General features: G+C 39.2%; 1 protein-coding gene across 1 annotated transcript in view; it reads right to left on the reverse strand.

Moving 5' to 3' along the window:
- Positions 1-15,976, reverse strand: part of ATP13A4 (ATPase 13A4) — a 116,357-nt gene that overhangs the window by 12,152 nt on the left and 88,229 nt on the right. The window contains exons 19-27 of the mRNA XM_045852075.1: positions 14,929-15,092; positions 13,985-14,107; positions 12,757-12,836; positions 11,209-11,251; positions 10,685-10,794; positions 8,028-8,124; positions 6,256-6,328; positions 1,241-1,412; positions 351-544 (exon numbers count right to left, since the gene is read on the reverse strand). Of these exons, the coding sequence (XP_045708031.1) occupies positions 351-544; positions 1,241-1,412; positions 6,256-6,328; positions 8,028-8,124; positions 10,685-10,794; positions 11,209-11,251; positions 12,757-12,836; positions 13,985-14,107; positions 14,929-15,092 (1,056 nt within the window). The remainder of the gene's footprint in view (positions 1-350; positions 545-1,240; positions 1,413-6,255; positions 6,329-8,027; positions 8,125-10,684; positions 10,795-11,208; positions 11,252-12,756; positions 12,837-13,984; positions 14,108-14,928; positions 15,093-15,976) is intronic.

The raw sequence follows: 15,976 nt of genomic DNA on the forward strand, positions 1-15,976 counted from the left end.
GTCCCTCCAGGCTAGATTCCCTCCCAGTCTACTGACCACACAATGCCATCCTGGCCATTGTCCCCATGGCAGGAGACCTGTTGCAACTGAGCACAATGTCCCTTCTCCCCACCGCCTCTGACAAGGGTAGAAATAAATGAGTCTTCCCAACCCCGACTGGTGTAGAAATAAGTGAGTCTTCCCAATTTCAAGTGATCACATAAAAAGATACCTAAGGACACATTTCTAGTGAAGGTAAGAGACCAGGAGACTGGGTATAAGGGCCCACTCTGCAGCTGCTCCGTGAATGACCCAGGCATGTCTGTCCCTGCTCTGACCTCTCACCTCCGATTTTATACAATTTTACTCACAGTTTTTGTAAGTTGGCTGCCTAAATGGTTTTCCTTTAGAGAAGATAAGAGCCATAATAATGCAGTTGATTGTTCCCAAGAACCAGATAGTAGTGTTCTCAAAACTTGGGAAGGCACCATCACTTCCAGCTTCATCTGGGACAGTGGGAGGGATGGTTAACTTTGAGGTGCTTTCATTTTGCATTGTGTAGTTACTAAAAAGGAAACAAAAGCACCTAATGCAGGAAGATGACGACACCATGGAGCATACACACAAGACTCCATAACCTCAATGTCTCTGTAATTGCCTACACTTTGGGAAAGAATATACTGAAAAACAAGGAGAAAGAAACCAGTACAGATATATCTATTTTTAGAGAGATGGATAAATGATAGACAGATTAGCTAGCTAGATAAATAGAGCCAAGTTATTTATTTAAAAATATTGAGCACCAATCATGTATATTAAGGCTATATGGGAAAGAAAGAGATGAGCAAGTAATAATTCTTCCCTCTAGTGGCTTAAAGTCTCTAAAATTTTTAAGTAGAGTGACCATATAATTTATCAGTCAACAGGAACAGATCCGAGTAGAAAAAGAAAAGATATTAATCATTTTATTGGATATCAGGCTTAAACTGGGGATGTCCAGGAAAACTACAGGGCATGGTCACCCTAGATAGATAAGATGGTCATAGATCATTATCTAAGATAGGCAAATATAAGTGCCAATAAATGTTACCATCAAATTGTGCTACAGAGAAATAAAGTTCACTGGAAAATTACCCAGGGGACTTAATGGGAGTCAAATTCTTTGTCAGAGTGAAGGCCCAGTTGCCTCCTGTCATATGGTCCAGATCATGTTTGATAGAAATGAGAGTGTGGGAAGCTGGAAGCAAGTCTGCAGTCATACCTGTGCATCTCCATGTGATACCAAGGCTGCCTCTGAACCAGAAGGAAGCCCACAATGTGCATGGCCAGGCTGAGGGCGATGTTGAAAATCACAGAGAGCAGCAAAGGTGGGGAGATCAGCCGTCCTGCAGGCCTGAAAGGCACCAGCTTAGGGTAGGCACCATTCAAATTCACTATAAAATAAGTTCAAATTTTATATGTATGAGAACAGAAAAATGTTATGTTCTTCTTCAGAAGAATAGTATAACTTCTTGGGCTCACACATCTGAGAAAGTTGACAAATTGATATACATCAAAAACTGAGTGAACAATACAACAAATGGATTCAAACCAAAGTCATATGAAAAATTCTTAAGACAGCAGACAGAACAACCACAAGATGCCCTTTTTGTGTCTATTAAGTGGGCAAAAGCTATTAAATTATAGGTGAGAGAGTATTAAAATGCACACTTTTATTATACTGCTTATGCAATGTAAATTGACAAAAAAACTTCTGAAATGCAATTAGGCAATGAATATGAAGAGAATGAAATATTTTCATAACTATTCATACAGTTATTCCACTTCTGGAATTTTATTCTATGCTAAAACAAATCAGAGATATAAAAACATGTTCATCGCAGCATCATTTACAATAAATTATGGCACATCTGTGTAATGGAACAACATGCAATCACTAAGAAGTAATGCTTTCACATATTTAAGGAATAAAATGATGCACAACATCTGCAAAATAACAGAGGAAGCAGCTCCAAGACCCCATCTCTCTACAGAAACATTGAAAAACCAACAGAAACTGTAAGAACTAATTTTGTCAGAAATATGAAAAATAGACAAAAGTTTACAGCATGCAAACAAATGCTGAATCAAGAAAAAGGCAACTTAAAAATGGTAGGAAAGCTTTGTGCATCTCTACTTGCCCTTGCCACCTCCAGCTCACAGTCTTGAAGGTGGTAGCACACGTATATGGCAGGGGCACCTGGTCCCTGCTCACAGAGGGGAAGAGCAGACTTTATCCACAAGTTATTCTGCATGTCTGCTCCAACTTGTCTGGGGCTCCTTGAAGCCAGTGTTCATCTCTGTTTCACCTAATGCCAAACCTACTTGGGGTGGGGAAGCATCATGCACTGCTCCAAAGCATTGTAAGGGTAACAAATGACCTGCAGTCACCTGGGACAAAAGATCAGAGCTGACACGTAAAATAAATGCCTAAAGCCTGGAGAGAAAAGCTAAAGTACATTTCTTTGGGAAATTATGGTATTCATAATCCCCTGTGTATATTGGAGAATATAGAAAGCCATGTACATGCCCAGGGCAAGATGCATGCTGAGAAAAGACCAGAAAAACTCAATGCTTTCAGCTTTGGATGATCTCTACATTCAACACAAGCTTGGCTAAGTGTTGAAATGCCCAGCACAGAACCAATCAGCAATGATTGGGACAGGTGTTTTTTGTTGTTGTTCATATTGTTAAACTCACAGAGTTCAAGGACCTCTGTCAAAACACTACCTGAACCAAAGCTAAAGGAACAGAGATTTCAGCCATCACACATGACAACTGATACAGTCTAAGTAAAAATAGGTTAAGGAAGTCACTAAACAAGTAGACTACTAGAGCCTTCAAAAAATGGCAAAACAAAAAACATCAAGCCCAAGGGAAAGAGGAGAATCTGATTTCCAGGGTTAAGACATTATAAAAATCATCTCTAAGGAAGCCCAGATATTGAACTTACTGATCAAAGACTTTAAAACAACTGTCTAATATGCTCAAAGAACTCAATGGAAAAAAAAAAAGAATTCAATGAAATCAGGAAAATAATGTATAAACAAAATGAGAATGTCAAGAAAAAGAGAGAAAGTCTAAAAAGAAGGAAAAAAAATTTCTTTTTAAAGCATTCTTTTTATAATTTCTCTTTTTGACATTCTCATTTTGACTAGTAAAGGTAACTATTTGAGATAATATGAAAGTATGTATTATTGTATTTTTAACTCTACTTCCTATTCCTACATTATTTTAAAAACAAATGCATAAAATAATTATCTATCTAAGTTACTGGGCACACAGTTGATAAAGATAACATAATTTGTGACAAATAAAATCGGGAGAAAGAGATATATAATAAGAGTTTTGGCATGCTATGGAAGTTAAAGTATCAATCCACACTAGATTATTACAAATTGATGATGTTACATGTAATCCCCATGATTACATATTTTGCATTGAAAACCCATAGCTAATATCATACTCAATGGTGACAGGCTGAAAGCTTTTGCCCTAAGATTAGGAACAAGAAAGGGATGTCCACTTTCACCACTGCTATTTAACATGGTACTGGAAGTTCCATCCAGAGCAATTAGAGAAGAAATAAAAGTCATCCAAATTGTAAGGAAGAAGTAAAACTCTCTCTATTCACAAGTGACTTTGTTCCGTATAGGGGAAATCCGAAAAACTCCACAAGAAAGCTACTAGAGTTAATAAGCATATTCAGCTATGTTGTAAGGTACAAGACCAATACATAAAAATCAGTTATGTTTTTATACATTGGCAGCAAACAATTTAAAAAGGAAATTAAGAATATAATTCCAATTCAATAGCATCCAAAAGAATATGTACCTAGAAAGAAAGCTAATCAAAGAGAAGAAGACTTGTATGCTGGAAATTATAAAACTTCACTGAAAGAAACTAAAGAAAACATAAATAAATTGAAATACACCCAACATTTGTGTATTGGAAGATGTAATTTTGTTACAATTTCAATACTATTTAAAGTGATCTAGAGATTCAATGCAATCTCTGTCAAAATTCAAACAGCCTTTTATTTTGCAGAATTGAAAAACCGATTCTCAAATTCACATGGAAAAGTCAAACAAATCTTTAAAAAGGAGAACAATATCGGAAGACTCGCACATTCTGATTTCTAACTTACAACAAAAACAGTTATCAAAACAACGTGTTACTGCCATAAAGGTAGACATACTGACCACTGGACTAGAACGGAGGACCCAAAAATAACCCCCCACATGTAGGACCAATTGATTTTTAGTGAGCATCAAGACTATTAACTGGGGGAAAGAACAGCTTCTCTAACAAACTGCGTTGGGGCAACTGGATTTCCACATGTCAAATAGTGAAGGTGGACCCCCTAGCTCACACCATATGTAGAAAATGTACCAACGATCTAAATAAAAGAGCTAAAAATCATTAAAAAAAATTCTTAGAAGAAAACATAGTATAAATCTTCACGACCTTGGATTTAGCAATGGATTCTTAGATAAGACAACCCAAGTACGAGCAACAACAGAAAAAAAAATAGATAAATTTGACTTAATCAATTAAACACTTTTATACAACAAAAGTAAGACCATGAGGCACGAGGAAGGGGCCATCTAAGACGTACTGTTTCATGTGTCAGTAGTGCGCACCCTCCCGGCCAGTGGTGGCCGAGGCTGGCTCACCCTGGCTCACAAAGGCCAGTTTCTGCTAAATCTGTAAGCCAGTTATTTAACACGACCATTACTAATAGTAAATTATATAAACTGACAAATAAATATATGAAAAACAAAGATAATGAACATTCAAAACTGATCATTTTTTAATTATTTTCCATTTTAAAATGATCTATGTTCTTGAAATTAATAGTGGAGATTAAATTTACAAGTGTGTTGTGTCTGTAGCCATTATACCATGAATGATTTTTTTTTTTACTGAGGAAATACTCTTCCAGCATTCAAGATCTATTATTATCCAATTCAGCAAGTAAGTTGCTCACATCACTGATGAATGGTTAAAGTTTCAACATAAATTTTTTCTGTAAAACATGTCAACAAAGGTAAAACATGTCAGATAAAACATGTCAACAAAGATTTACATTGAAGCTAATTCAGTTGTCAATAGCGTAGGTTGACTGTGGATAAAAGAATTTGGTAAACGCTCAGTGAAAGCACTCTGTGAGAATCAATGACTAAATGGAATTTCCAAGAAAGACATTGTCTATTTTATTATTATTTGAAAGTTGCTTGCTACACAGGTTTCTTTTCAGTTTATAATAACCTGTGTGGATATATGTACAAACATTTTTTGGAATGCCAGTTGTTAAACATTTGCCAGCCCACCACTGCCTCCCCACAAACACCAGCACAGGCCAAGCATCCAAGTTCATGCCTTTGAATGTTAGAATCTGGCTGCAATGATAGAGTTAAAGATAACAAGTGGAGAAAGTGGGTATACACTGCTAATTAGGAAGCTTAGCAGAAAGTGGTTGATTTGGGTCAAGGAAAAAGCTTTTAAGGAAAGAAGAGATGGAGTATATTTATATGCTGGTAAAGAATCATGCAGTAGCCCAGAGAAAAGTTGGCCATGATGGAGGAAGGGATTATTACATGAACAAAGTCCTTAAGAAGGTAAGAGGAGGTAGGATTAGAAGTACAGGTGGGGCTGTTGGCATTTATATGTACCAGAGAGGGGAGCAGAGAATTCGGTAAAGATGATGGTCAGTACATGGGTGGGGGTGAAAATTCCTTACCAGGAAAATTGGAGAGTAATTCATACATTAGTTACAGAGGGTGAGGGTAAGAGTAGAAAAATGTCAAGATGACCTTCAACCTGCATTCTAGATCTTGAGAGGCTAGATTTGGACATGGAAAACAGACAAGCTATATATTGAGCACATTTCAACAATAACTATACCTAGAAGCACACCAGAATCAGTGTTCCTGATTTTCAAGGGTTTTATTTTTTTCATTTAAAATATTTAGTGACCTTTTATGGAAGCTGTGTATTTCATGGAAAACAGCAAATAACTGGACAACCAGTTCACTTCTGCTAACACTTTCTTTCAATATGCAAAAATGAGGATTGTTCTCTCTTTTCCTCTGTGTATGTACCTTTGGGAATAAGTCCAACATCACATCCGCTGCAGCAGCTGCCCCCGCCCTGCTGGTGAACCAGCCCTTCTGGGACAGAGGGAAGCAAGCGGAGGGGAGCACATCTGGAAAGAAAGTTTTAAAAACGTCTTACTTGTTACACCAATAAGAGTTGTAATGGCCAGATCCTGGAACAGAAACTGGTAATTTGATAGGCTGTTCGTCTCCTGAAAATAAAAAGGAAAGCAGCTCAAAAGAGTGGTGAGCTTCTGGATGAAGTTCCACATCCATTTCATTCATGTTCTCACTGCAACATAGGATTGTCAAGGAAATTACCAAGGAGAGAGTGTGGTCGGGGGCCTGTCTATGTCGGTGGGCACACTGGAGACAAGGCTGTGAGATTCGTCTAACCAGGAGGGCCCCCAGCATGTGCTCTCTGGGCGGGGTCTTTGTGCATCATTATCGCCCCTTGCTTCAGGAAATATCTCACTTGACCAGATTCATCCCTGTTCTCTTTTCCACTTGCTAACAGAAAAGTTGGGGTTTGGTCTGGCACACTAAAAGAGTACATTCCCAATAGTAACAAGTGGTGAATGTGTGGTGATCATATCTAAATATTACTGATAGAAAATGACAATAACTGAACCAACTATTTGCATTCTTGGGTGATGTTTAAAAGTCCCTGATAAAGCACCTTGATTCTTGAGGAAAAAACATTTAGATCTTACAGATTTCAAGGAACTTCCTTCCTTGTCCCCTACCCCTTGGTGGAAAGGAGATAATAATGACCCATGTTTAATTCTAGCTTTGAGCAAGAGCTATTGAGATTTCAAAATAGGACCAAGTTGCTATAAATAGCCTCTTCCTCTCCAGTTCATTCATTAGTGAGTGGGAAAAGACATCGGTAATCTGGAGGTAAAAGAACTAAAATGTTCAATCCGAGAGCAAGAGGGCAAGATATAGAGATGAATCTGGATATCTCCAGCACAAATAGAGTCCCCTCTCTCTGTGTTAGCTAATAGAAAAAGCCCCCATATGTTGAACCTACAAATAATAATCATGTGCTTTCTCCTTTTATGTTCAGTTAAATAGTGAAAGCCATCATAAGACCTATGTATTTTTTTGTGGTATGGTATGCCAATTTTTAAATCCCTATGCTCAGGGAATCAGTGATATGTTGGCTTATAGTAGCTCATAAAAGTTCACTGCTATATTTTCAGAAATGTTGTGAACTGGTTGTTAAACATAGCCAATATAAAATCTTAAATTATACAAATTTACTATTAAATAAATTATACTAAAACAGAGGTAATAAATACTCAAAACTCAGCATTTCCCAATCATTTTCCTACAGTTTAGTGTTTATATATTTTCTTGAGGTTATTCACAACTCTTGTATGTATGTGGTGCAAGTACTACATAATGAATGGTATGCTATTGTACATCTCTCCCCAGCTCCATGTTCAGATGGATAGCTTGAAACTAGCCGTGGTGGGAATATTCACACCATTGAAATTGGCAAATGATAATAATCAGGGCTCATTTTTCCAGGGAGGGCCAGTCATGAAACGTTCCAGCACCCAATCAGAGAGTCACCTCTGTAAAGAATGGGATGTGAGTGGGGAGCCACACTGGCTTGCAAAGGCAGAGACTTGGTCTCAGCAGGCGGAAGCAACAAGAGTGATGTATTCCATTCTGATCCTCAGCTAGGCTAGATTCTCTATCAGAGTCAGAGAAATCACACTAACATCTTTTCCTGTGTATATTTGTCTAGTTCTGATTTATTTTAAAAACATTAGAGTTTCAGAGGGGCTGTTAGTGCTCAAACCCCCTATTTGCACTTTGTTTAAGAGGTGTCACATACTGAGAGTGCACCATCCCTTGTGTCGCTTCTCACTAACCAGGAGGCTAGGTCCCAAGTCATACCCAGTAGAGCAGCAGAACACCAACATACTGAGTCATGCTGTACAGGGCCATGTACTTAAACATGCAAAATGAGGTCACGAGAGCTGCACGTCCTTCCCTGTGAGAGAAAAGAAATGAAATGAAAGAAATGAAAAGAAATGAGGCCAGTTATTCTGTGTTGTTCAGCCGAGCTTAGGAGAAAAGATCAAAAGCCTGATTATTCCATTGTTTGCCTGACAGACAGGACCGTGGGGAGCCAGTGGGGAAAGCCTGCTGTCAGTGTGCTAACTGACTACATTTTCAGGAAAGGCCAATTCCACTCCAAGGCCCACAGGCCTTGACCCAGCCAGAGAGCCAGATTTAGAGTTCCCCTTGTCCTTTCTACAGGCATTGTTTCAGCTCAGGGTCCTCGGGCTTGGGCTGGTCCCAGGTCTTGCACTAATCTGAGTTGGAAAGCTATTTCCCTTCCCTTGGTCAGAATTCCTTCATCTGTGAAATGAGGAATATAAGTAAGATCCCAGATTTGGGAGCTATTTTTGTGCAGGTACTTCAGGAGTCTGGCAAACATTTCATTCAAATTTCATTTCAGAGTCTCAACTTTTTCTAAAACTGGGCTAAAATAATATACACATTCAAATTTGTTACATGTCAAATTTAAATAGACTGGAAATGAGTATGATCATTTTTGTTACTATTGTTTTACTTCGAGTAAATAGTATATATTTAAAGCATAAAATAAATTACTTATAAAATATCACTTCTATTTCTTTTGGGAGGTAAAAATACGGTATAAATTTGCCTCTGGTCATAAGGGTTTCCTGGGATTCCAAAGCCTGATCCTCCTCGCACCTCCTCTTTCCTGCATCAGGGCTTCACTGCCGTCATTTGCTCTGCCTAGAGGGCAGCTGCTCCCCACCCCTCCCCTCCTTAGAAAGGCCTTCCCACACCACCCCATCTGCTGCAGCCAGCTCCGCCTCCCCAGCTATCATCCCACTTTTCACGTTACTTCTGATTTATCTGTGCGTTTGTTTGTTTGTTTGTTTTTGACTTCTGGTTTGCTTTGTTTTTTTGCCTGACTTCTTCACTGAAGGAAAATGTCATGGGATGGATGGACATCTGATTTACTTGCTTCTGGGTTCCCAGTGCCTACACCTGTTCCAGGTTAAGTGGCTACACTATAAATATTTGTCAAGCACATGAGAGAATTAAAAAATGAAAGGAACCAACCAAATCATTATTTTAATGTGGTGAAAGTAATATAATATTTATAGATAAAACATTTAAATAGAATTAAGTCTAATACAATCTCAAATCCTATATGGCTATGTGAGCTTGGGCAGTCCTCTGAGCCTCAGTTTCTTATTTGCAGAAGAAATAGTGAATATTCCTATATCTCCAGGGTTTTTGGAGCATAAGAAAAAAAGGCATTAAAGTACTTTATAAACTATAAACACATACTAGTTCCAATAACCAAAAGCAGCCACAATGCTGATCATCTCTGTCAATCAAATAAAATGCAGCAGAAGTACATACTGAGTGGAGCAGGGGATAAAGTACCAAGGGAAATTTTAGTAGAAGCAGCAAAGATACATATTTTGAAAACTAGAGATGGGAAGGATATCCCAAGGAAGTATAAAGAGGCAAGACATAGGAAGGCAAACGGAGAACAGAAAGTTTCTCTCAATTACCCACTATAAAGTGTCTAAGGAGATACATTTAAAATAATAATAATACAAAGAGTATGATTAACACTTTCAAAGCAGTACTGAGTTCCAGATTCCAATCTTCTAAAAATAACCTATTCAGTGATTTTCATTAGAAACATAGAAACACCACTGCTTTCCCTGATTGTTGTGGCTCAGGGGTTTGGGCATTGTCCTGCAAACTGAAAGGTCACTGGTTCATTCCTGGTCAGGGCACATGCCTGGGATGTGGGCCAGGTCCTTGGCTGGGGGTGCGTGAGAGGCAACTGATCAATGTTGTCTCCCACATTGTTGTTTCTCTCCCTCTCTTTCTGCCTCCCTTCCCCTCTCTCTAAAAATAAATAAACAAAATCTTTTTAAAAAATGCCACTACTCTCCCAGGGATATTTTTAACTCCTGGTAAGTCCACTTATGTGTAAAATGTTTGACTGCAATCTCCCACAGAGCACCCTCCTCACCCAAGAATGCCATTTCCCTGGTCTTTGACTTGCAGAAAAATTGGATCCAATAAGTCAGTGAGAGAAAGACAAATGTCACATGATTTCACTTACATGTAGTATCTAAGGAACAACATAACTGAACAAAGAAAACAGAAACAGACACAGAGATACAGAGAATAGACTGGTGGTTGCCAGGGGAGAGGGGGCTTCGGGGACTAGATGAAAAAGGTGAAGGGATTAAGAAGCACAGATTGGTAATCACAGAATAATCATGGGGATGCAAAGTACAGCATAGGGAATATGGTTGATAATATTATAATAACTGTGCATGGTGACAGGTGGGTACCGGAAATATCAGGGGAAATACTTTGTAAAGTATATGATTGTCTAGCCACAATGCTGCCCACCTGAAACTAAAACAAAATAATATTGAATATTTATTTTAAAATTTTAAAGTAAATAAATAATAGAATGAGAAGAACAATGGGATCTGCACCTAGAAGTCAGAAGAGATCAAAACCATGCTGGTACTTACTTGATGAGGTGAGGCACACACTCAATGTTTGGAGTTTTGGAAGTAAAAGGCGAGGCCACAGACGCCTCCTGCTCTGATAAAGAGATGCCCACATGAGCCATTTTCAAGGCCTGAAAGCAAAGAGTCCGCTTACTGTCCGTGCACACTCACACACACACTGCTCCTGAGGCCTCTCCTAAGGAAGGGGCCAGAGGAGCTGTCCACAAGGTGGATCGTGGGCTCAAATACTACTAGCTAGGAGATGACCGGATGTTGCTCTGCCTGCCACATAAGAAAGAGATGGCCCTGGGACACCCAGTAAAAGAAGTGGGGACTTCAGATGCAAATTCTACCCTGTTTCACCTATAATGACCACTGAATTATTGCATAGCTTTGGTCAAAACTCTCCCAACCCCCAGCATCAGTTTCTCCAGGAAGAGGACCGGAGAGAGTATATGTATATCTCCGGAAATACCACCTCTACAGGGCCCTGGGCAAGTACAGGCGAGCATGAGACGGTGACCCCACACATGGGCACTACTTACCCCACAGTCATTGGCTCCATCCCCACACATGCCTACAAAGTAACTAAAGGGGAGCCATGTCAATTGTAGAAAACATCAAAGCAATCTTGAAAGCTAATTTCTCTAACTAAAACGATAAAGTGAGATTCATTACACAGGGTTCAAACTTATTATTTTAAGGCAGTTTCCGTAATAGTCTGGTTTGATTAAAAAGTAAAATCTGACTCAACAGTTCCTACAAAGGATTAAGAAATCCAGGAATATTCCTGATTCCAGGAGTTTCTGGGAGACCCTGCACTTCACTGTTTAGGAAGCAGCTTTGTCAGCTGTGAAACAGGACATTACCAACTATAGGGTAAGACAGCATGGCGCAGCGGAGGGGGCACAGAACTTGACAGTGGGATATCTAGATCATTTACCTGATCACTTTACTATTCAGTCTATCATTTTTATCCCCTACAAAGTGTTGTGAGTATTCCGAGAGGTGCCATATGGAAAAGTGCCTTATAAATTCTAAAATGATAAATAAAACTTACTTGTGGGTGCTGTTAATAGCATTTATAATACGAAGAAATCTGCCAGGTTAGCAGTCACTCAGCAAAATAATGCAGTGCCAGACTCAGAAGTTAAAGAAAATACATCCTTCCTTCGGGATGGCTTTTTGCGACTGAGAGAATATGGCTGTTCTAAGTTGTTGACAAAGACTATGGGGAGTCTGCTGTTAAGGTAAGAGCACTCTGACAGCATTTACAGAACTGGCTGCGTTATTCTTTACACACTGCTGCATGAAGGCAACCAGTTCTCGGTCTAGTTTTTCAACCATGTTGAGAAGACAAGGCTTTCTGAATTGAGAAGCTTGCCTAGTGACTGAATCAAGTGAGCTGCAGGATGAAGTAACAGCAGGTAGGACTAGAAGTTGCATCTCTGCGATCAGACACCAGAAGTGGAGGGAGCCCTCAACACTCCATGGGCTCCATGAACAAATAATAATAATAATAATAATAATAATAATAATAATAATAATAATAATAATAATGGGCCCCCAATGATGGGCACTTTATTTGGATTGCCATTTCTATCAATGGAGATGCTTTGTGTTGGAAGAAAAATTATTTTCCTGATTTAGGATAAAGAGGGTGCTTTGGTAGAATTTTAATATTTTAAAGGTTATGTGAATCTCTTGTCATATAAATCTCCCTGTATCATAACTGTGATAATAATTTGTAAAAACAAAGTCTAAATTTTCACTGCCACATCAGGAGCTGAGCTCAGATTACCTTTCCAGGCTTGTTCCCTGTCATACCTTTTCACACCCCTTATGTTCTAATCAGTGCCTCTCAAATCTGGGTGCGATATTGACTTATGTGGGAGCTTTAAAAAAAATGCTGATGTTTGAGCCCCGTGTGAGCAATTGAATCAGAACTGCTATTTTTTTCAAAGCTCCCAAGGTGACTGACATGTGCAGCCAGGTTAAGAACCAAGCCAAACAGAGTGGCCCCTATACCTCTCACTCTCCCCGCACTGCCATGCCTCCCTGCACTCATACCCCCTGACGGGTAAAGGACCTACTCCAGTTTCTGAAATTCTTCCACCAGACTGGATTTCTGCCCAGGAGACATTCTTGCAAAGATGGTCCCATTCATCAGTATCTGTAAGGAACACAAAATAGAAATATTTTATTATATCAGTTGGTCATGCATGAAATAATTAATAACACCCATAAAACTGACAGGGTATTGACATCCATGAATTCATGAATGAGAAAAAAATTATTTTCCAAGAAGTCGTCCTTTGGATTTTAAGACAGGCATTGGGACATTGGTCATTAGATAAGTGACAGGGAGACTGAAATTAGTAAAGAAGACTACTTCATAAAAATGTTTGGCGAAAATGATGGCCTACAAGAATTTAGCTCAGTTGCCATGGGGAATGTGGTCCTGAAAAATCCTGAGCTTAATGGAACCTTAAGCCAGTAGAGCATGAGAAACTATAAGGATCTTAGGAAAAGGAAAGGAGGCAACTGCTTCTCAGAAAACTGTCCAGAACTACATAGCAGAAAAACAGCCGACTGGTGAAGTAGTAAAGTAACTACTGGTGGTCTTTGACTTAACTAAATGGTCTGGGCTTGTGCAATTGTAGAATTCAGCTCACAGCCCAAGGCTAAATTGGACTATGAAACACTGGTGGTGTGGTGGTATAAAAACCTCTTCTAGCCCCTCCACCAGAGTTCTGTTCTACAGAGTTCTGTGTTAGATCTGCGTGCTCGCTGGCAGTAAGCTCAGCTTGGTGCTCACTCAGCTTCAAAGTCTTTATTCTTTTTTGCTTAAGCAGTGCCTAAGTTGGTGAGTAATTGAACACAAATAAATCAGCCACTATGGGTTTATTTTTCATTAGCAAAGTTCTTCAGTTTGTCCCTTTTCTGTGCAGAGGTGCTCTATCAAAAACTTAATGTAATTCCTCTATTCTTAACCTGAATAATTGCTGGATCTTCACTATATTGTGAGACTCCTAACTATGGCAATATAGTGACAGCTGCCCCAAAGCAATCCTGATGACTTGAGGAGTCACTAGTACTATAATTCTATAAATGATGGAAAATTGGCTAATTGAGTTTAGTGATTTTAAATCTAGTAGAAAATGAGACAATGTTAACCTCTGTAAAAATATCTACCTCTCTTACGATATGTTCAATAGATATATCTTGCCTATTTAGAGCTTTGAAATTACTGAGGATCATTCTCTGTAAATGACATTGTCAGCATCTTTACCCAGTGGTTAGTACCCTTTGAGAACTTACCTTTGGCAGTAGGCTGCTGAAATGTTGACTTATGACCTGAAAGGATTTTCCACTTAGGGCAAAATGGTAACTTCCTTCTCTGCTGTTATCACAGACTTCTTCCCTAATGTTAATGTAATTGTCCTGCAAAGCAAGACATGGTTATCTTAGACTCGATAAAGTGGTCAGGACCACAGCAGAGCTGAGATAAGACAACGTGGTGGTCCAGGGGTCTCTCTTCAAAAGTCACACTCGAGTCCTGATTCCGCAGAGAAGCACTTCCTCTTTGCTAGGTCCGTTTGGCACACCACAGCCTCTTGTGAATAGGAGACTAACACTCATGTCCTGTTCTCCTGATTTGATCTTGTTGATCCCAGAAACAAGTGCATTTTACACATTTCAAGTGTAAAATACAAAAGCATTGCAGCTCAACAAGTCTCTCCCTGAAGTGAGAATTTACATTTTTTTCTTAGAGAATTAATATTCTTCCACAAAGACATGATAGAGATAGGATACTGACATGATTGGAGATAAATGGATAAAACTTTTTTCCCCACCCTGAAGATATAGTCTGATTTTCCAATTCACACAGTGGTATCGCTCCTAGGAACTAAACCCCCTTTGAACTCAACAGGGTGGTTGATGAGCAGGGGAAAATGGAAAATTAGATTACCAGCCCCCTTTACTATATTCTTTCTCATACATAGCCAAAAAATTTTTAAGTTTAAAATAATGGATAATTTTCAGCACCCAGGAAAACACTGTACCATACAACTCAGTTGGAAAGATGTGGGGAAGGGATATAATTCAGTTCTTTGCACTGCATATGTGTTAGACTTTTGGAGGAGTATGCTGAGCTTAGGTCACCTGTACACCTCTGCCAATCAAAGCTGATCAGCGGCCAATGCTGTGCAACAGTTAGATAATATTAGATAATACGGCAGAGAGTCTGTTTTTAGATGTACCTGATTCCCATATAGAATGTGTTTCTTCTCTTCTGCTAATTTCCAAGATATAGATGCTGATGAGGATGCAGAACCTTCATTTGCTTCAACAAGAATGACTTTCTGGCCTTCAGAAACCATTCCAGACTTTCTGGCCACTGTTACTGCAGTCTGAAGATTGTCACCTAGAAGAAAGGAAGAATATCCTAACATGAGGTGGAAGACATAGAACAAATTCACAGAGGGCCTGGAAAACCAGGATAAGGAGTTAAGAACTTATTTTAGGTGCGAAGAGAAATGCCATGTAAGGTCTCCCTCAGTCCTGACCTTCCCTGATTTCACGATCTCATTTCTGGTTCTTGCTACTTTTCATCTGGTTACTTCAGGACGTACCAGCATATTTTTGTCAGAGAGGGGAAAGGAAAACTAAAAAGGCAAAATTCAAATCTATTTCTGTCCTTTGTTAACAGCTTGGTAAACATTTAGCAAGGCCCTACTGGTTTCATAGAACATCTGGTGGTTCCACTTTCAGCTGAATGGAGTCAGCCCACTATAACTTCTCTCTCCCACTGACAACAATGGAAAACTCTGAAGAAAAATACAAAAATCAACTACCCTAGGACTTTGAAACGTAAAAATAAGCAGGTAGAATGTGGAAGAGAGTCAAATTTGGAGAAACAATCTAGAAGGTGCTATGATTCTCACGTTTTTTTTTTTTCTCTGTCCTCTCACAGATTTGACCCTACAGCTGTGCAGGTAGCAAAACTCTGAGAAACTAGCCTTTCTGGCCTGAGGAACTAGGAGAAGGGGTGCCTGGAGGCTGAAGAGTTATGAGGGAAGTCCTAGAAAGGACAGACCTAGACAAGGAGCCTAAATCAATGGCTAAAGTGTGTAAGTCGCAGGCCCAGCTCAGAGCTGCACATGTGCAGAACAAACCCAAAGAAGGGGTGCAAAGGCTTCAAGGACTGAATGGTGATTCTAATCACCTCCTACATCCCTAAGTTTTTCTTGCTAAAAAACAAACAAACAAAACTCAGCATTCTCCAAAGAGTTTTAACAGGATCCAAAG

Source organism: Phyllostomus hastatus, unplaced genomic scaffold (genome assembly GCF_019186645.2).
Source record: "Phyllostomus hastatus isolate PE091 unplaced genomic scaffold, TTU_PhHast_1.1 phas_contig_86, whole genome shotgun sequence".
NCBI classification, from domain to species: Eukaryota; Metazoa; Chordata; class Mammalia; order Chiroptera; family Phyllostomidae; genus Phyllostomus; species Phyllostomus hastatus.